We start from the raw sequence: 20,831 nt of genomic DNA, 5'->3' as shown, positions 1-20,831 counted from the left end.
TGTGGGCGCCCTAAGCCACCCCTAAGGTAGATGAGACATGGATTTTCCATATTATAATATGCCTCTGCCTCCTTCCAGTGTGTGCCCCAGACAGCCAAACCTCCTTCAAAGACAGCATAAGAAATAGAGCCGGCAAGCATATTTCTCTTGCTCAAGTGCCAGGGACTCCCAGTATTTACTTCAAATGAAGGGCAAAAAAATCATTACCATGCAAAAGAAGAATGAAATAATGGAGATGGAGAAGGAAACCAACAGAAAGACCCTGAACAAAAGATGCATTATTCTACTCCAGAGTGTGCTTTGGACAGGTGTGTGAAAAATTAGCTCACAGAAAGGAATTCGTTATCCCAAATCTCAGAGAAAAGCCTCTGTGTGACACTGAGTTCCAAACAACTGAAACAGAATCTGATCAACTCAAGTGCTCTTAGGGAAATTCTGCCCCTGTGCGTGGATGAGAGTGTTTGGGGCAGGGCGAGAGGACGGTTAGCAGTGTGTGGGAGGGGGGAAGGGTTGCGAGGAGAAGGGAGGACTGATTAATAACCAGGATTCGGAAAACATGGTTACCGATCCTGACTCAGAGAGACTAACTCCCTCAGCCCACAAGCCTTGAATCAATGCTGCCTACTGAAAATCGATTTGCCAGGCTTCACATTAACATGGTTAATACTTGCACACTGCATTGAGGCTGTAATAATAATAATAATTATTATTATAGTTATTTACATACTATTTTTCTCCCTTAGATCTCAAAGTGAGCTTTACAAAGGTGACTAAATAGCACTATCTCCATTTTACAGATAGGGTACTCTGAGGTATGGAGAAGCTAAGTGACTTGCTGAAAGCCACACAAAGTCAGTGGCAGAGCTGGGAATAGAATCCAGGTCTCCTGGTTCCCAGCCTGGTCAGTAAAGCATTACGACTCCCTCAGCATTATGTAAGGGGGTGTCCCCTCACTGCTGTACTTTATAAACCTCTAAAGTGACCACTCCTGAGTAGTATCAGAGGGGTAGCCGTGTTAGTCTGGATCTGTAAACATGCATCTGACGAAGTGAGTATTCACCCACGAAAGCTCATGCTCCAATGCTTCTGTTAGTCTATAAGGTGCCACAGGACTCTTTGTTGCGCTCCTGAGTAAGACTTTAGAGAACATCACTTGTATTGACAGAATTATCAACACTCCCATCCTAGGTATCATACGATATTTCTCTTGCACTTATATTCACTGTGCCCAGGTGATCTAGTGCCATAGGTACTCACACATGGGAGGTAAGGCATGACCCACCCACCACCATACTACTGAGCTACTGCTCACTGCTGTGACTCATTTGTGGAGAGGCAGGTGTATGCAACACCCCTGCCTCTCCACCTGCATCTTCATGCATCCAATAGAAACGTTTTTTTACACAAATCAGACAAATACTTCGGAAAAAATATTTCTCTACATTATAGCAGTTTAGTAATTTCCCCTGTCTCCTGGGGTTTAAAACAGCATGGGCCATAGTGTCCCAAAGGGATATGCCATTCTTTATGTCCAAAGTGCTGTTCCTCGTAGAAGGCTAAAATTTGGCTACAGAGAGAGACCACCTATAGCTCCGCAACTTATTATGATCAGTGGGGATCTAGACACGGATGGAGTCATGGGAAAAACTCCCAGGGGCCCAAGGCAGGGTATTATCAGTGGAAAGTACTGGGTTATGGAACTCCTTGTCAGTGGAGATCAGGAGATGTCCTACATGCCTGTAGCATGAAGTGTAAGACCCACCTCTTTCCACAGGTGAAGGCAATGAGCAGCAGTCGTAGGCTGTTCCAGCAGCCCAGCATCTCAGCTGGGACATGGGAACACCAGGCACTGGCAGCCTTAGTAACCTGACACCTGCTGCCATTCCGGTGAGGGGAGAGGGGACAGCACAGAGAGAGGAAAGAGAACAGGGCAACTGCAGTCAAAGCTGGGGGAGGGAGGAACCCCATGACCAAAATCTGTGAAGCAAAACACAGGCTGAGCTGAGCGGGGAGGAGGGGTCCACCTGGAACCAGCTGGCATCTGAAAGGGCTTAAACAATAAAAAGGTCAGCTCCGAGCAACCGCGTCCTACAACAGACCCTGAACCAAAGCCCTTTGAAGTCAACAGGAGGCCTTCCATTGACTTCAATGGACTTTGGATGAGATCCATGGTGAAGGCCACACTGCATCGGAGAAGGGGAAACAGCACCAGCCCTTCTTGCTCCGAGTAGCCACTGTTATCTAGAGCCATCACTATGCCAACTGAAAAATCAAAAAGGAGGAGGGAAGAGCTCAATCTATTCATCATATTTGTCCCCTTCCTGCAGAAATGATCCCTGTCCTTCTTTGTGTATCCTTTGCTTATAATTGCCTAGAGAAAACAAGACGCCTAAGCCGTTCAAAAGGACTAAAGTGGATTTAGGCATTCCAATTAGCAGATATTTTACAATAAATGTTTTGAAAGGGGCTCAAATGCTGTCCAAGAAAGCCCTGAGGATTCAGATCAATTTCATGCTGCCTTATTACTCAGAAAGAGCTAACATGAATATTTGGAGTTCAATTTTTCACAGATAAATTTTTCTGCTTCCTGCATCACTAGTTTCACTTTAAATACTGAAACAGCCTCATGTGGGAGAACAAGGACACATCTGTTTTTAACTACGATGCCCTAAGGTCACAATTTTAGTGAGTGGCTGTCTACATGCAAGTGTTTTCTCCAACACACAAATAAGTCTGGGGAGAAATCAAGTGGGTGACACACAACCAAAGCAGGGGATGCTGAATTTAAAGAGCCAGTGCAAAGCCCTGACATGAAGCACGGAATTAGCCTCATCCAACGTTCTCAAACAGCCATACACTTGATGAGGTTGGATATAGCTGGGATTCATAGGAACTTCGGGAGAAGAGATGGAAAGAGCAATGCTGTATATGCAAGTCCTGATATACCACATAAGCACACGTTAAGGGTTATGTGGACCTTACATGGTGCCCTTGCTCTCTGCTATGGGAGCATTTAATCCATCATGTGTTTGTCTCCATTGTGCACCCTGACTGCAACAAACTGATCTTCTCATAGTTAGAGGAAGGAAAGACTTTGCCCTGTTTCCCCAGCGCTTCCCAACAAGAAGTGAATCGAGACTTTAGTTACAACCAAACCGAGAAAGGGGAAATATAAGTGTTTTGTTTACTGTTTTCTGAGTGTTTGGGCTGCACTTGGGTCAGCTTTTCTTCACAACCACGGAGAAATTTCCTTTATTTAAAATGAAAGGTGAGAGTCTCACATAATTACTTGGGTTTCAGGAAAAACAACAAACAACACAAGACTTTTGATAAAATCATGAGAGTTGGCAACACTGAGGATACATTCAACATGCCCAGAGAATTAAGCCTAGCACACAAATATGTATTTCAGACTCTAAAGTCTTTTGAGGCAGGGACTGTGATTTTCTGTATGCACAGTACCTACCCCAATGGGGATTGAGCCCTCTAGGTGCTATTACAATTTAAACGTTAAATAATGTGTGGACAGGTAGGCAGTATTTATACATACATACACTGCACTGTGTGAAAATTCACGAAGCCATGAATGTTTCCAAACTGGGATTTCCAGAAGGGACTGTAGATTTGGGGGGAGGGGTGTGTGTGGAGGGGGGCGGAGACAGAACCAATTCTCAATGTATTCCCCTTTGCCATTTAAAACACTTGATTTTATACCAAAAACTCTTTCTTGCTTCTTAGAATATACTGTTTTAAACATTAGTTAGTTAGGAAAAGTAGAGATTATGTTCACTTGGTCTTAAAAAAAAAAGTGTGAAATCTAGAATTCAAAATTGTCTGTAGGTTGAATAGGAAAGAAGGTGGAGGGGGAGAACTGATATCCTCTTTTCAAACAATGTTAGCAGTAGCTTTGATCAGCACAGAAAAGCTTTAAAAGGCTCACAGCTGTCATTCCAAACGGATTCTCTCTTGCATTATTCTTTTCATTAGCCAGTTATCCTTTTTGTAGGACCTTTAGGTTTAATTTTTGAAAGTGTCTAACTCAAAACCATGCATCCCAGTATGAAACTTCTTTGGGGATATTCCGTGTAACTGTCATGTTTAGTTGTGTGCATGTGCAGAGGAAGGCTATGTCAAATAGACACTACCCCCTACATATACAACCCTAACTTTTCTATCTTTCTCTCAATTCCCCCTTAAAAAACTCACATCTAAGTTTAACAAAAACACCCAACATACAGTGTTTAGAGAGAGAGAAAAAAAACCCAGAGAAATCAAAATTTATATAAAGGTGATGAAAGATCTGGATTCTACCAAAGCGTTCACAGCAAAATATTTTATGTTAATTAGTTTGCTTGGGTTGGAATGAAGATTCCACCCAAAGTTCTAAAACTCTGTAAAAGTCAGACATAGAATCATCTCTAAGTTATGTCTAAGCAAATCTTACAGTATCTTGAAGGTAAAACCAATATATTTTTTAAAGAAATGCGGCAGCCCAGTCTTTAAAATTCCAAACAGAGGTGAACAAACAAGAAGTTACAAAGTGGGCCTTCAGGGAAGTGGAAAATTCTTTTCCTGAGCTTCTGATCAATCCTATTAACATTTTTAACATCTACAAGTCTGCTCAGAGTTCTTTATTGTGACTGCCACATTAAGTGTTTCTCTTTGTCTTAAAATGCTGCCTTATATCAAACTTATTAAAATCTGTTTCACCAGGTCAGGAAATTAGTGAACTTCAGATAAAGCACATCACGCATAATGGGAACCTCATTAAACAGCCCATCATGTTGTTCAAGGCACAGTCCCCCACTACGTAAAATTTATGTATGGCATATGGCAGGATTTTGTAGGAGAATTCTCAACGTCAGACACCAGTAATGGAGTTCACACAGCGTGTGTGTGGTTGCAGATGGGTGTTATTATGAACAATATTTCTCTTCTGGAACTTGGACAAAAATGATAAAACCCAAATACAGTTAATTTAAAATTTGGCACTTCTGCTTTATGTCCTGTAAACGATCCATTTTTCAGCTGCTTACGGCTCCTGGGTGATGGCTTTTAAAATAGGAACGATGCACTTTTGTCCAGTAATTACTTTATGCATCAGTGAGACAAAGCTACCTATTTGTCTGCAAATTATTGTTGTGTCTTCTCAAGTGTAATAACTCCTTGCAATTATTTCACCATACGGAACTGGCAAACTTCTCAAAGGCAAATGGTTTGGTCTAAGAAAAATATTTATTTTTTTTAAAGAAACCTAAAGCTTGTAGCTATTTTTTTTTCATTCTATTTTTACAATGTTCACAGCCTACAACAGTTTAATGAACATCCCACAGATTTCTGTCATGTGGCCACCAACTGCCTTGTTAATCCACATGTGGTCCATAGATACTACATTTCCCAGCATGCAGTGCTTTACCTTGATCTATAATTTGGAGACCCCTAATAGTAATTAGTGAAACAGACAGAATTATAGCCTTCAGATCAACACAGCCGACATAGGTGAAAGGGACTTTAAACTAAATCATGTTCTAAGAGGAACTAACTCCATTCAGTACTAAGCTGATGTGTTGGATGGAAACATCTCATTTTACACCTAGGCATTATCATACATTTTTAACAAACATAATTGATTCATGAAACTATCATTGTAGGGGGAGATCAACGCATTCAGGCTTGCCATTATAGCATGCAAGTTCTAAATTCTGGCCACCTGTTGTTGACTGAACAAGGAAGGGGTTGAAGGGAAGAGCATTAAAGCATATATTTCAAGTGCAGCCAAGTGGCACCAGTGCTTCAGACCTCATTTCAGTTGCTTCAAAAGGTACCGAAAAGACAAGCTTCTCAGTTTAAACATTTAACTTATAAAAAACATTCTCCAACTATATGTATATGTGCTACAAAGGGGAAGATCTGCAATATTAGCTCCAGTATAAATCTCTTGAATTTAGCAAAGGCCTAAGAAGAGCCAATGACTGGAAGGTCAAGTTAGACAAAAAATCAAATTGAAAATAAGATGCATTTTAACAGAGGACAATTAACCATTTGACCAGATTACCAAGAGATGGTAAAATCTCCATCACCTGAAGGCCGTAAATCGAGATCAGATGCCTTTCTAAAAGATAAGCTCTAGTTCAGCCACACATTATTGGGTTCAACAGAGTTCACTTACATAGCACGAAAGAATAATTCTCTTCACGGCAGGAATCACAGGGTGAAATGGTGGGGCCTGTGCTATACAGGAGGTCAGGTTAGACAGGCCTAGCGCTTGGTCTTTATACCTTTATAGTGCCAGTGAGAGGTCTGCATATTATTATAAGTCCTGGAAAAGGTTTCCTGGGAGGTAACGTAAAATGTAACCAACCGATTTAAAATCTTACTACTTGAACTGATTGAAAAATTTGTAATTTCAAAATTGTCCAATGCAAATAAATAAATAAATAAATAAAAAGGGGTGGGGGTCTATGCTTATTACATTAGGTTACATTTTAAATCTGTATTTTAATATTTATATGAGCATATGCATGCTATTCAGTCTAGTACAACTAACTCTAGAGAGGTAGGGTTTAGGCTGTCATCAGTCAGCATTATTTGATCACATTGCTCTTTCTATGATTTCTGCTATACATGAGGGTTTTCTTTATGCCTCTTTGTTCCTGTGAATAATTATCCCCATAACATTTTCCATTTGCTCTAGCTTAGGCCTCTTAGGAGCAGAAGTTACTATCTAAGAACTCTCTCTGCTATTGCACTGAAGTTGTGAAACCCAGAGAGTCCAGTTCACGTTCAAACAACATAGCTACAGTATGAAATAGGTAGGCTAGTTTTTCCCCTCCACCTGGGACTGCTCATTTTCAGGGCAATGACCCTGTCTCGCTCTGATAGCAATCTCAACACCTGGGTCATGGATCGATGGAACAGTTAGAACCTAACCAAGGAGATAGATTTCTTGAGGACAGACAAGATTCCTTGAGGACAGACAACCCCGGGGAGGTCTGACCTCATGGAATGTTTTAACAGCCTGCACAAACTCAGTGATGTTGAGAGGTTCTTTACTGCTTTGGGAAGTTTTCTATCAAGTGACTTTTAAGGCACCCATATATAAAACATTTGTAAAGTTTGAAACTTTATCAAGACATGACATTTGGGGAAACCTTCACAAGCTCTTATGTGGGAGGTTCAGGAAACCGCATAGAAGCTATGATGTTGGCAAAGGGTCCTACCAGAAACTTCCAGGGGCTGGAAACTTTGCAAGTGCTCAGTGTTGGCTTAACTCTGTTGCCACTGAAATAAGGGGAGTTTTACCACTGACCTCAGTGGGAGCAAAGTTGGACCAATACCAATTGCTTCTGAAAATCCCATCCTAAATTTATTGGCCATGGTAATATTTTTCAGATCAGATCATTCCTCTTGCCTGTACAAGTGAAAATGAGATTCTTCTGAGCTAAAACATCCCAAGAATGCAAAGGGGCTTCTGCTGGGAGTCAGGGGACTGCACCCTTCTGAACGACTGGCTCAGTTTCTGGTTCTTTTTTAACCTGTTGTAAGAATTCTACTCAGCTCCTTATCCTGCACCCATCACCATGTTATCTAGTAGTGCATTAAGTGGAATGACTAGCAACTGTCTCATGTGGTGCTTTCCATCTATCTGTCTTTTTCTCCACAGAGAGACTATTAGGTGGATGTGTGTGCATGTGTATACTACATAATTTGCATTTACGAATGACAGGCCGAATGGGAAGGGCTTATTACCACAAGGCTATCCAGAAATAGACTATTCCAAACAGATCCTAGTATGATTAAGGAAAGTACTACTTACAGCATTTATATTGGAGTTAAAATCTAGATAAAATTATTTTCCTGTGACAAAAAAACCCAAACTCAGTCTGCCAAGTGAGCAGAACTTAATGGGGTATTTCATGGTTAGCGGTTTATGTGCACTGAAATATTAATTTTTTACTTTATTACCTACATTTTTAAGGGTTCTCTGCTCACGGGAAGCACATGTATCCTGAATGCATGCACTTCAGCCTCTCATCCTAGGTGAAAGACATGCAAACTTTCAAATTAATTTGGAAGGAAGGGGGAGAGGGCGGGGAGTCCAGTCTGCCATTTGCTTTCATTGATGGAAATTAAAACTGAAAGGTTTGAAGAATGATAATTAAGCTCACTCTGGTAAATTTAATAAGTTCTTTGTAAATCATTTTACGCCATGCAGACGCCACCTGCATTTTTTAGGTGAATAAAGGCATGCAGTGCTGGAAGGATTAGACCAGCATTTAAGCAGTGTAGGAAGGGCTAGAAGGAAGAGTGAGAAACAACTCTAACTTTGTTTTGCATTTCTTACCATAACAAGTTTAAACAATTTACTGCACAGCTTCTAATGGGACTTAGTGTTTATCCAATCACAATACTTTGAACCACAGAATGCCAAGGACAGGTTTAATTTTTTTTTTTTTTTAAAAAGTAAGATCAGTCATTAAATTATTACACCGTGACAAGCTTTGTTACTGCTTCCAACATGGCTCAACTACTGGGGACCTGACTAAAGCTCCCTCTGTACAACACTGTCAGGATAAAGGGGCCGGTGTGAATATAATTTACTCCCACTTTAAAGCACCCTTACACTGCCAGAGAATTGTAGAGTGGCCTTCGTGTAAATGAGAATCTTCGTCCTGGGGCTGTAAAATGCCATGTATCTCTCTAGCACTAATGCATTTAGGACCAGATCAATGGAACTACGCTGACTTGCACCAGCTGAGATGTGCTACACCAATGGATGATCTCCCCCTCAGAGTTGAACAATATTTACTCTCAGAAACTAAGTATGGTGCTCCCCTCCCCCTCTTTTACAAGTACATTATCTAGCTATACTATCTAGCTACAACTAAATGTTTATTTTGTGCCATGCATTCAGACTACAGATATATTCCCTTCTCTTCAATCACATGCTGGTCCCCACCGTGGACTTCTTGTGAGGAGCACACAACAGAGTGAGGAGTGAAGAGCTGTCGGGGGGGGGGGGAATAAATCTTGCAGGTTTTTGGCATTTTCTTTTTCACATCATAGGCTGGTAAATATTTTAACTATTTCTCCACCCTCCTCCTTCCTCTCTGAAATTCTCAAACAGAGCCTTAAATATACCATTATTACAAAAATTACCCCATTCCTGACATCCCAACTCTCCTCCTCCCCACCCCCAAATCCACAGTGTAACCATTTATATTATCTGTAAAGCATATAGGGTAGTTACGGTTAGATTAACATTGCTTTTCTATACCAGTTACTCACAGACTAAGTAGGCTTCCAGGTAACGTGGTTTTGAGTAGCTGCCACGGAACAAACTAAACTCAGGCTTTCAGATTTAAAATAATATTTTTAAAAATACTGTTAATAATGGAAAACCTAAAAGTTCTCTTAGCTGGTCTGTTATTTGGGGGCAGGTACTGGTCTTTTTGCTCTGTGGTAGTACAGAGCCTAGCACAATGGGATCCTGGTCCACGATTGGGCCTCCTAGGCACTACTGCAATATAAATAATAAGTAAATACATTTTTCTTTTCTCTAAACGTTCATCTAAATATTTGTTCCCCCCCCATCTAAACACTTCACTGTGCTTAAAAGAATTAATTAAAAACCCCAAGAAATAATTCCAACAGCCAAAGGTTGGGTAACCCTGCAATAACAAACCACCAAGACTATGATGGAGGAAAATATAATTCCGGTAAAGAAACACATTTCAATTTCAAACTTCCAAGGAGGAGTGACAGGTATTGATCTGCAAAGGGCTCTGCACAGGGCAACTCTTGCACTCCCACCTAGGTTATTCTGTTTTTAAATGATGACAGGGCTGTTCTTTATTTTCTTTTAATATTTAAATGCGTTTCACTCCAAAAACAGATTTCTCCCCATTAGTGCACAAGAGTTCACAGTGTATGGATCTGATCCTCACCCCACTGCTATCAATGGCACAAAGTCCATTGAAGTTAATGGTGCAGAATCAGACTTTATAAGAATAAAGCAGCTGTAACATGTAGGTACTCTTCACCAACACTATAAAAATGTGTCTTTTTTTATTATCTCTGCTGTAAACATATCTAATATGCAATATTCACTCCGTGAGTTCTTCAAACACTGGGTCACACACTTCAGATGATGATCTTTTTATTCTTTTATTAAATTGTCATTGGTACTGGTTATTTGGTATGTCCAAACCAAAATACGAAACTGCAAGCTAAGAGAGCAGCAACACAGCTTGTCCATTGTAAACCATTTATTATTGTTTTTTTCTACCTCGGTTGCTTACAGGAAAAAAAAAGTAATTAAAAAAAAAAAAGCACAGATGAACTATTTACAAAATGAGAAAATTGACAATAGCCGAAATGTTTGCAAATCATGCACACTAGGAAAAGTTCACAAAAGCAAAGCAATTCATAGCAAAACAAAAACAAAATAATAAAAAAGCCATACAGATTTTAAAAAAGCAGAAGAATAAAAAGGAAAACTAACCAATTATTACATCAAGCATCTTTAATGAAAAGAACAGCATAGCTGTGTATGTAGAGCCTTGGACACTGACATTTTAAACAAGTGGATTAACAAACATTAAAATGCATTACAGTTCTACTGTAAGCATGCAATTTACTTCTCACAAACTTATAAAATTGATAGAAGCACTTTTTTTTTTAATAAAAAGGAGAATTTAAATGCAACGTGTGCTTTCAACCATACAGCTCAGAACTTAGTTCTGTTAGAAACAAAGCCAATAATGGGAAAGCGTATAAAAACAAATGAAGAGCTACTTCATAGATTTGTGCAGAGGTTAAAGGTTAAGAGGTGCGATACAGCTCATGCTGGCAGCTCAGTTCCTGCTGCTCTTGCTAGAACTTTAATTCTGCCAATGGTTTGCAAGTGAAGCATGGAAGTAAAAGTTACTACAGCATCTGACCTTCGGAAAGCATAGCCTAATCCAAGATAGGGAACTGCCTAGGAGCTTTGAAGGTGGTGGGTTGGGTTTTTTTTTGTTTGTTTGTTTGCTTTTGGTTTTTTTGTATGTGTGGAAGAATGGAATGATATAGTGTTTGTTTTGGAGGTGGGGTGGTGGGCTGTTTGGTAGCCTCTAATCATCCACAGCTTACGTTGATGAGCACTTTTCAAGGTAAAAACAACGAGGAGTCCGGTGGCACTTTAAAGAGTAACAGATTTATTTGGGCATAAGCTTTCATGGGTAAAAAACCTCATTTCTTCAGATGCATGGAGTGAAAGTTACAGCTGCAGGCATTATACAATGACACATGAAGAGAAGGAAGTTACCTCACAAGTGGAGAACCAGTGTTGACAGGGCCAATTCGATCAGGGTGGATGTAGTCCACTCCCAATAATAGATGAGGATGTGTCAATTCCAGGAGAGGCAAAGGTGCTTTTGTAATAAGCCAGCTCCCAGTCCCTATTCAAGCCCAAATTAATGGTGTTAAATTTGCAAATGAATTTTAGTTCTGCTGTTTCGGCTACCCCCTGATACCTGACACTTTCAAGGTGACATCACTATACTGAAGCTTTTCTGTTTTGAAAACAGAACTTTCAGTTATTAGAATTTCAACTACTGAAAGATCTGTAAAAACAAAAAAGTAATAATCATGCAATTGCCAACTGTACAGATTAAATTTTCACAGATACATGATCATAATACTTTGAATAATTAGATTCATTCCCCTGGCTTGCACAATAATCTTAGCTATATGTTACCAGCCCTCCTGCATGATAATTATGACTTTTACTGATATTAAATATGCTGTATATCAAAAAGCATCAACATTTCAGTTTGGGGGCTTTTTATAGGACTTGATCATAATTTCCATTTCCCTAATAAATTATTTCTACAAAGTTTGTGAGAAGTCATGCCTTTATAACGTCAACTAACACCCGCCTCCATTCTCTTTGTGAGTTACATTCCACGTGGGCATTAAAAACTCATATAAAGCAGAGGAAACAAAAATAAGAAAAAGCAAACTCAAGCAGTGAGGATATGGAGCCTTTAAAAATAATAGTAATAATAATAATAAAAAAAAAATAAGTCCAGTCAATCAAACCAGCCAGTAAGAGCAGCATTTTTTCAGTGGACATTGATATTAAACATGGACCACCCAGGCTGTCTCTGTCTGTCTCTTTCTCTCATTAGCACTGTAGTAAACCCCGATTAATTTGTTATGCATCTTTAAGAACTAGTTGATAAAAATTATGTCTTGTGAAATCGGCAAATAGTCTGCAAAGTGAAATAAGAACAGAAATTAATAGATTAAACTGAAAAGATAAGTCCCAGAAATTAAAAAAAAAATGAAACAGAATAGGGAGTGATTATAATAATAATAATTTAAAAATGACTATGTACTAAGCTATTAAAGCCTAGAGAGAAAAAAAACTTGATGAGAGAAGATAGAACAGTTGCCAAAGTGATTTACATTCCTGCCGCTTTTCAAGCTAAGGGCTGTCACCTACTTTGATAGAAGTATAATACAGGAGATCTATAGAGGAGGCATCATTCAAACAGACAAATAGTCACAGAGCAAAGAGCCTTCTTTCCAAATTACCAAAACAAAAATGCAGACAGGTGGATCATGACATTTGTAGCATTGTTTCGCTTTGACAACAGTAAATATCACATTACAACACAATATTGACTGGCATTTTAAAAAAATAAAAGAAAAAGAAAATGGGTGGTTTAACCTGAAAAGGCAACTGGAATAAAGGGAGCTGATATTAAAATAAATGCAACCGTAATACAGTTCTTTGAAATGGTAACTGTTAATAGCACAGTTTTGCAATACTTTATTTTTATAATACGAGGAACACTATAATTTCCTTGAAATTAGCTGACTTATTATAGCACAGACATCAGAAGCGTACTATATTAAGGGTCTGTGACACATCTGTACTCTAATAAGAAGCGACGTCAGGACTGCTCTATAACAAACCATTTAAAGTAGCATTCTGACATAAGAGATAATGAAGGATAAGTGTATGTGCTCATATCAAGGCATTTAGCTACAACAAACTCACTCTTTCATTCAGCCTTGCCATGAGATCTGCTGGTAGAATGACCCAAGAGAAGATGCAGACAAACTGAAATAGTGGTGGGGGGGGTCTTCTTTTTTGTGAAATCCCACAGAGTACACTGTTTTTACTTCAATACTCTGGTGATAGGTAGCAGCCTAAAACCCTAAGATATTGCAAACTGTAGTGTTTTGGGACAAGCCTTCAAGGAAAAGAAAATAAAAGAAAAAAAATAGAGTATTTTGTAGAAATGACCCGAACAGTTCCTCTTTAATCACAATAATGCAATGTTCTGGGTGTGTAGGTTGTTTTTATTTTTATTTTTTTAAAGGGTATACATGCCCATATTTTGCTCTGCAAAGTTTGCATGCTCACCTGTTTCCATGCTCAGAACCCCACCTCCATGCACGCAAAGGGGCGCTTCTGCATGTGCAAAAACATGCATGAGAAAATATTATGAATGCAATTTAGGCACCTTGGAAAACTTGGCCTATGCTGTTGAATACTCTAGTATTTTTTAATCAGTGTACCGACTTCTTATCTTTTATTAAAAGCTTCCTTTTCTCTGCTAGTTTGTAACAGGCTGTACTGTTCAAAACCTTGATTTCTGCTAAAGCAGGGAAAAGGGTCATTTTCAAAAAATAAACCCTGAAAAAAATGGCTTCCAGTCTCAGGTTTGTAGAGAGGATGCGAAAGGAAAATGCAGAGAACAACAAAAGCAGCTTAGGTACATTAAGACAAATCGATAAAGTAGCATTAATTTAATCAACATTTATATGAAAGATGTGACAAATATAGGTTAGCATGCAATAGTCTCTGAACTCTGCATATAAAACCCTCTCTAAGTTCTGGTGACACTGATAACATATTGAGCTTCGCACTCCTACCTACAGCATTTCCTCACCAGAACATCTTTCCCCTTTCCCTTACCAGGGAACTGCAGTCAGATACAGAACAGCTGTGTGCACATCATTCATTGCCGTCTCTGTGTGGTAGCAGATAGTAGGATGCAGAATTGATACAAGTATTTGGCATTACTGAGGGCATGATACTGCACTCCTTGAGCACCTAAATCTCCCAACAATTCCAATAGGTGTCCTAGGTGCAAGATATGGCCCCAAGTACTGGCTTGAAGCTGTGGCATTTAAGTGGTAGTGTCTAGTGAAATTGTGAATCAGTTCTCCTGGGTCTTATTGTGCTGAACACCACACAAAAGAGAAGACAACAATGTAGGAGCTTTTGTCCTTTCAACGCATCCTTGTACAAGAGCTGGGATACCATGTCCATGCTTGCCTCCTTTACACAGATGCTAGCAAAAAGGCAGGAGCAAAGGACAGAGCTGGCTCCAAAGATTCAGAACATGCTGTCCCCTTAAGTAGTACTGAAAATATTGTGCCCAACTCTGGGAACTGCCACTGGCACCACCCTCTAGCATCAGCTGTGCCATAAGGGCACAACTGCACCTTTAAATTCCGTGCCTCAGTTTACCAACTGATCAAAGGGGTCTGACACTCCAATATTCAATATTGCATATGGGATAACATTCCAGAGAGTGCTGTGAAGATTAATATTTATAAGATGCTTTGAGATCTTTAAATGTGCTACACAAGAGTCAAGTATTTTTAGAGCGTCATTAAAAAATGAAGTAAGCGTTTTTAAAAAAAACCCAACATTTTTAAAAAAAAATTGTTTGTGGGGAATAAATACATTATGACACAGTTTCTTATAAAGTGCAAGTCTAAGAAAAAGCTAGAGGACCCTAAATAAAAACACATATAATGATAGTTAGAGTCAAACGATATCTTTACAATTAGTTGCTAGTCCTGTCAATTTTATTCAGTTTATTAAAACCATTTTTCATTATTTGTCTTTTCTTCATATAGCTCCATCTGATTCAAGAAGTCATGAGAACCTGAAAATCAAGTCCTGAGACAATGTGCAAATGCACTTAAAAAAAAAATTTCTCACCACCTTATATTCAAATGCTATTAGCTCAAAACAGGTGTTGAAATGAACTTGTGTGCATTTTTGTGCCATATCTGGATGGCTTTAATATTATGAAGAGTACTGTGAAAACGACATATATACCATACAGCTGAGCGGTCAAACCTGTTTTGTGAAGAGGGCTGACAACATTTTTAATTATGGCCTGTCAGCCAGTGCTATTTCCCTTGATACAGCAGCTCTCCCAATGGTGTCAATGGGAGGTTTGTACAAAGAACAGCAGCAGAATATGACCCTTTTAAAACCATCATAAAAGTGATGCAGGGCACCTTTAGGAAAATTCCTACTACGGCCCTTTGTTTATTTGACCATTTGTGTGTGCTTTTACCAAATTTGCATGCACAACAGCAGTAACTGCATGTGCAAATTATGCCCACCATTGAACATTGATGTTGTTTGTAAACACGGACCTCAGCGTGATATCATTGTATTCAGCGTTAGCACTCCATTGCAACAGGAGCAGTTGCCATCACACTGAACTATTTCAAACTAAGACAGCAATATGCTGGGTCATGTTACATTTACAAGAGGTAGAAATGGAATATTTGTTTTTTTAATCCTACAGATCCACATTCATCATGGGGGCTGGATATACAGTATATGTCAAATGGGCTGGGTGATTAACACCCCTGCTATATGATTTTTTTTTAATGTATAGTAGAGCGATAAGAGTACAGTATGTGGCTTAAAGGAACACCTATAAAACAAGGTGCTGGAGAAGTTTCTGAAGTCTCTTCTGAGATGGCATTTTCCCTTTCACGTTGCATTCTTAAAAGATCCCCCACACTGTAATGACTCTTCTCTGGCGAGTGGAAGCGAACACTATACCTGCAGTTAGCCAAAGGAGATCACTATACAGCAACATCAGCCTCAGCACCCTTTTGGATCAAAAATTAACAAGAGCCAAAGAGGGAGCTGAACTTTCTGCCTCTGAAGCTCTCACAGCCCCAGCTGGCCTGGGACGTGAGGAATGAAGGCTGGTCCTGAACTCTGATTCCTTCTGTGTTTCTTACCAGAAGAGCAAACATATAGAAAAATGGTCAAAGAAGGTCCATTTTTAGACTTAATATCTTCGACAAAGGGGTTTTTCTGGTTAGTTTTCTTAAATGGATATTCTCAAAAGCACTTATACACTTACAGAAACCAGAGTCTCAACATTTGTAAAATGTCAAAATAATCAACAACAAAACTTCCCTTTATGGAAAACTCCCAATAGAAACCACTACGGTTCCAAAGGAACTAGATAGTGTTATGTGGAAATTACTTTGTCTTGTAGAATTTAATAAACAATTTTAATCCTTTCTATAAAATATTTAAACCAATCTGTAGGAGTTTAAAGGAGGGTTGTATTCCTGCTACAGAATTCCAAAGGTAGGTTCAGACATTACATAAAAAGGTTATAGTTCTGTTATATTCTAGAGTTTTTCTCCATAACGGTCTTGTTTTCTTCTTTGGTTAAAAACCCTGTCCTTTAACTGTAGCATTTTCATTAAAGAGACAGTTAAACTTGGTTTCTTAATACTCCGTGCAGTTCTGGTTGCCTCATCTCAAAAAAGATGTATTAGAATTGGAAGAAAGACAAAGAAGGGCAACAAAAATGATTAAGGGTATGGAACATACGATGAAAGATTAAAAAGACTGGGACTGTTCGGCTTAGAAACGAGACGATTATGGGGGGATATGATGTAGGTCTGTATAATCATGAATGGGATGGGGAAAATGAACAAAGAAGTGTTATTTACCCCTTCACATAACACAAGAACCAGGGGTCACCCAATGAAATTAATAGGCAGCAGGTTTAAAACAAACAAAAGGAAGTACTTCTTCATGCAACACATAGTCAACCTGTGGAACTCGTTGCCAGGGGATGTTGTGAAGGCCAAAAGTATAACTGGGTTCAAAAAAGAACTAGATAAGTTCATGGAGGATAGTTCCATCAATGGGTATTTGCCAAAATGGTAGGGGATGCAAGCCTATGCCAAGGTGTACCTAAGTCTCCGACTGCCAGAACAGAAGCTGGGACTGGACAACAGGAGATGGATCACTCGATAAATTGCCCTGTTCTGTTCATTTCCTCTGAAGCATCTGGCACCTACCACTGTTGGAAGACAGGATACTGGGCTAGATGGACCATTGGTCTGACCCAGTATTGCCTTTTTTATGTTCTTAACCTCAGCAAACTTGTGCTTCTAACATTCTCGTTCTAAGCAATTAAATAAACAGTGCAAGGTGGTGGAACTGATCATGTGTGACCCAAGTGACATGGCACGCTAATGAATTTAACACAACATAGATTTCCTTTCCATGGTGTCCTGGTAGGCCTTAGCTATTAGTTAGCAGTAAACACAGCAATCAAGACTCTGCTTCAAAAATCTCCCTTAGAATTCTTAAGGTGAAATAAAAAAAATCATCTGTCATTTCCAATTTAAGTTCTAAGCCGCACTGGCATAAAGTAAAATATAGGGAGAACTAGTTTCAGTGACTGCCTTTTCAAAGTGCCCCAGATGAAATCCACACTGTGTTACATTAAAAGCCGGCCTACCACTTTAGAACCATAGGAGATCAAAAATTATGAGTGGCAGTATTAAACTTCCAGTGAATGGAAATCATTAAATGCAGCAAATCTTTGACAGCCACACAAAAGGGAAGGGAGGGAGGAACCAAACAAACGTGAAGAAAGAATTAGATTGAGCACCATTAGACACCCAACTCTATGAAGGTCACCAGAGACATCTATATAAAATACACGCACGTTGGACTTTTTACTCCAGAACTGCATCCCTAACAAATGTAAGCTTACTGTAAAATATGTACATAGAAAAAGGAAAAAAAATTAACTCCAGCAAAGGGATGGTAATAGCTCTTAAATTATCATTCTGGTTAATTTTTTTTAAATTAAAAACTTTGTTTTCAAATAACCAGTACCAATTAACACATTATATTAATAACAATCTTGGCTATATCCTTCTATATATATATATTTTTTGAAGATATATCTTCAAAATGGTCACAATTTGTCATCGCATGAAATGCTTCCCTGCAGATTTTCCTGCCTCAACTTGCAGCTATGGATTTAAATAAATCAATCTCCAAATGAAATGTACATACCTGGGAACTGATAGCTGTAGCTTGGGGCAAATCCAGGATATCCTCTGCCATATGTCGCAACAAAATTTGGGTAACCTTGAATGTAGAAATGTGAATAAAAAAAAAAGGCAGATTAGTAAGGTTTTACTCTTTGCTCCTACATCTAATGTAACATTAACACAGAAGATGGGTGAAAAAGAAATTTGACTTTTACACAAGGTATGAAAGAACACAGTTTACTCTTCTCATGCACAACTGCAGGAAGGTTTCATCCTGAAGAAAAATAAAACATCTGCAGACACATGCTACTCTTCCTGATCACTTTCTCCTTTTGCTATGCATATGAGATCTGTCACTCTCATAATTAACATGCACTTTGGTTTCTGAAGTCCAAGGACTGTGCATACTTTTTAGCTAGAAGAGTAAATGCCAAATGCTAAGGCTAAACACATAACACAGGTTTGCTCTGACATTTGGAGAGCTTACAATGAATGTACTTTGCTTCAGAGTTATTGACAGTTGGAGATTAAGGTACTAGTAATTCTTCATCCCAGGAGTGTGAAGGACAACAGTTAACACATCAAAGAGTTAGAGGCAGCAATATCAAGGAACTAGAGAGTCAAAGAGGTTTTAGTTTTTCAGGAAGGTAAAATTCAACAGATAAGAAATTTTTCCTGAAGCAATTTGTAACAGCTACAATCAAAGTATTTGCTATTTTCTTATTAGAGCAATACCATTCAAGGACACTTTGTTGTAAATAAAAATGTGTAAGCAAATATATTGAACAACACATGGTGTCCAATTTAACATAAGGTTTCAGCAGTCACATAACATGGCAGAAAAAAAACCCCAACCACATGCTAGTGTAACGCAGAAAAAAAGCCTGTCGAATCTGCAGCTACAAACCCCAGAGGTACACTGCAGATGGTGGAAGAAGACGGTGTTGCAAAGAGGACAAAACCATTTCAAGCAATATTACTGAAAGCATGACTGAGATTTGGGTAACAGCACTGCAAATTAGAGCAAGCTGGTTTGGTCACATTCTCATTAACAAGTAAACCGGCGTGAACTCGTGTTCAGTGGAACCCATTGCTGGCCATGGCTAAGAGTGACACGTCAATTTGCTAGTGTAGACAGGATTGTCATGCACAGAGACTGTGCCATTTGGCTTTTTTTGTCCAATAGGCAATCATAGATAAGAATTCTACTGTATTATATAAAGACAGTAGGTTTATCTATGCTCAAGAGAAAAAGCTCCTTCTGGCTCTTTAAGAGTCTAGAGGAGCACCTGGGAATCCCACCCTTTGCACTGGGTAGCATGAGTGAGTGACCCTGGAATGCTGAATGGAGATGGAGTGAGCATTAGAAGAGGATCAGGAAAGGCTAAATTACATCCACCTCTGTTAATTTCCGTGGCAGCTATGCATACATATAGTAAACCAAGGCAGAATTTAAAGCCCCATGGGTTTAAAGATCAGAGATTAAGGGGTAGATCTGACTCCCACTGAAGTCCTGAGTCTTGTCCCATTTCTCTGTATGAGTGTTCTATCTATGTTCTTAAATGTACCCTGTCACTGAGCCACCAGACTGCCTCCAAACGTTATAAAAACAGCGCACACAGGTGGATTTCTCTCTTGCTCCTCCTGTTCAGACAGTGAGGACCCTACTTCATTTATTTTCAATCTCCCTCCAACCCCACCCGCACCCACCCTCCCAGTGTAGTGTTTTTGAACAAAGACAGTCTAAACAATGTGGTTTTGTTCTGAAGGCAGCAGGGTCCTGGCCAGCCTCACTTCTGGAAATCAAAACTTTTGCCTAAAAAATTCTGTCAGCTGCATAGGGGTTATGTGTTTTCTTCATACTTTATTCTATTTGCATCGAGGCCGGTAAGTTAACTGCCTTTTCATAGGCTCCATTAGTGCTCCATTTACCAAGACTAATAGTTACCGTGACCACCTTGTGTTACCCTCTACAAAGCTGGCATGTTTTTCAAACATCACCTACAATTCTCAAACTTTTCGCCTGCCTAGTTTTAGCAGAATAGTATTTATATTTCCAGTGCCAACAAACACTGCACAGTCTTTGCCACAATTACTGGGCAGTGCTCAGCTTTCTGCCTTTCTCCCCAAACCCACTGTCTTATCATGAAAGTCTTGATGCAACTCCCTTTGAAGTCAATGGGAATTTTTCCACTGACATTAAAGGAAATTGCATTTGGCCTTAAGCGCATTGATATGTATGGTTCGTTTTGTTTGTTTGTTTATAACTGAAAATTTCCTTCCAAGGTCTCAGACCTCTATTTTTATTTATTCTTTAAAAAGCAACTATTTCTAATATACGTTACAGTTATTTTGCTGACACAGCAAGTCCCTCCATTTCAGATAGAATTTGTATGTTTCATGCAGTTTACCATTCATCATATTTTAAAACCAGAAAATTCAATGCTTGTATGAATTTTGATAACTGGATTAAAGGGGTGTAGGAGAAAAGCAGGCATGTGACCACAACACAGGACACTGGTGCATTAAATAAATATAAACCTACATTAGCTATCTCTTGAATATTTATTTCATAGCTCAACAGCAGGATTCCCTTAGAAATCCATCATTAAATCAGACCTTTCAGAGATAAGCTTTACAAACCATTTTAAAAACAATAATAGTGATAAATGGATTGTTTGCAAACTAAGTAGCCC

General features: G+C 39.0%; 1 protein-coding gene across 18 annotated transcripts in view; it reads right to left on the bottom strand.

The window, feature by feature from the left end:
• The window catches only part of MSI2 (musashi RNA binding protein 2), a 388,181-nt gene that overhangs the window by 40,833 nt on the left and 326,517 nt on the right, over positions 1–20,831 (bottom strand). For 13 of the 18 annotated variants that reach the window (XM_039508152.1, XM_039508154.1, XM_039508155.1 and 10 more), the window contains 2 exons: positions 18,158–18,232; positions 13,421–13,468 (listed from right to left, as the gene is read on the bottom strand). In XM_039508152.1, the coding sequence (XP_039364086.1) occupies positions 13,421–13,468; positions 18,158–18,232 (123 nt within the window). Of the gene's footprint in view, positions 1–12,076; positions 12,258–13,420; positions 13,469–18,157; positions 18,233–20,831 lie in introns of those variants that run through there. The other 5 variants (XM_039508149.1, XM_039508160.1, XM_039508165.1 and 2 more) reach the window with 2 other exon arrangements.

Source organism: Mauremys reevesii, linkage group 20 (assembly GCF_016161935.1).
Source record: "Mauremys reevesii isolate NIE-2019 linkage group 20, ASM1616193v1, whole genome shotgun sequence".
Taxonomy (NCBI): Eukaryota; Metazoa; Chordata; order Testudines; family Geoemydidae; genus Mauremys; species Mauremys reevesii.
The sequence above is the reverse complement of the archived record's forward strand: the minus strand, read 5'-3'. Positions and strand labels throughout refer to the sequence as shown.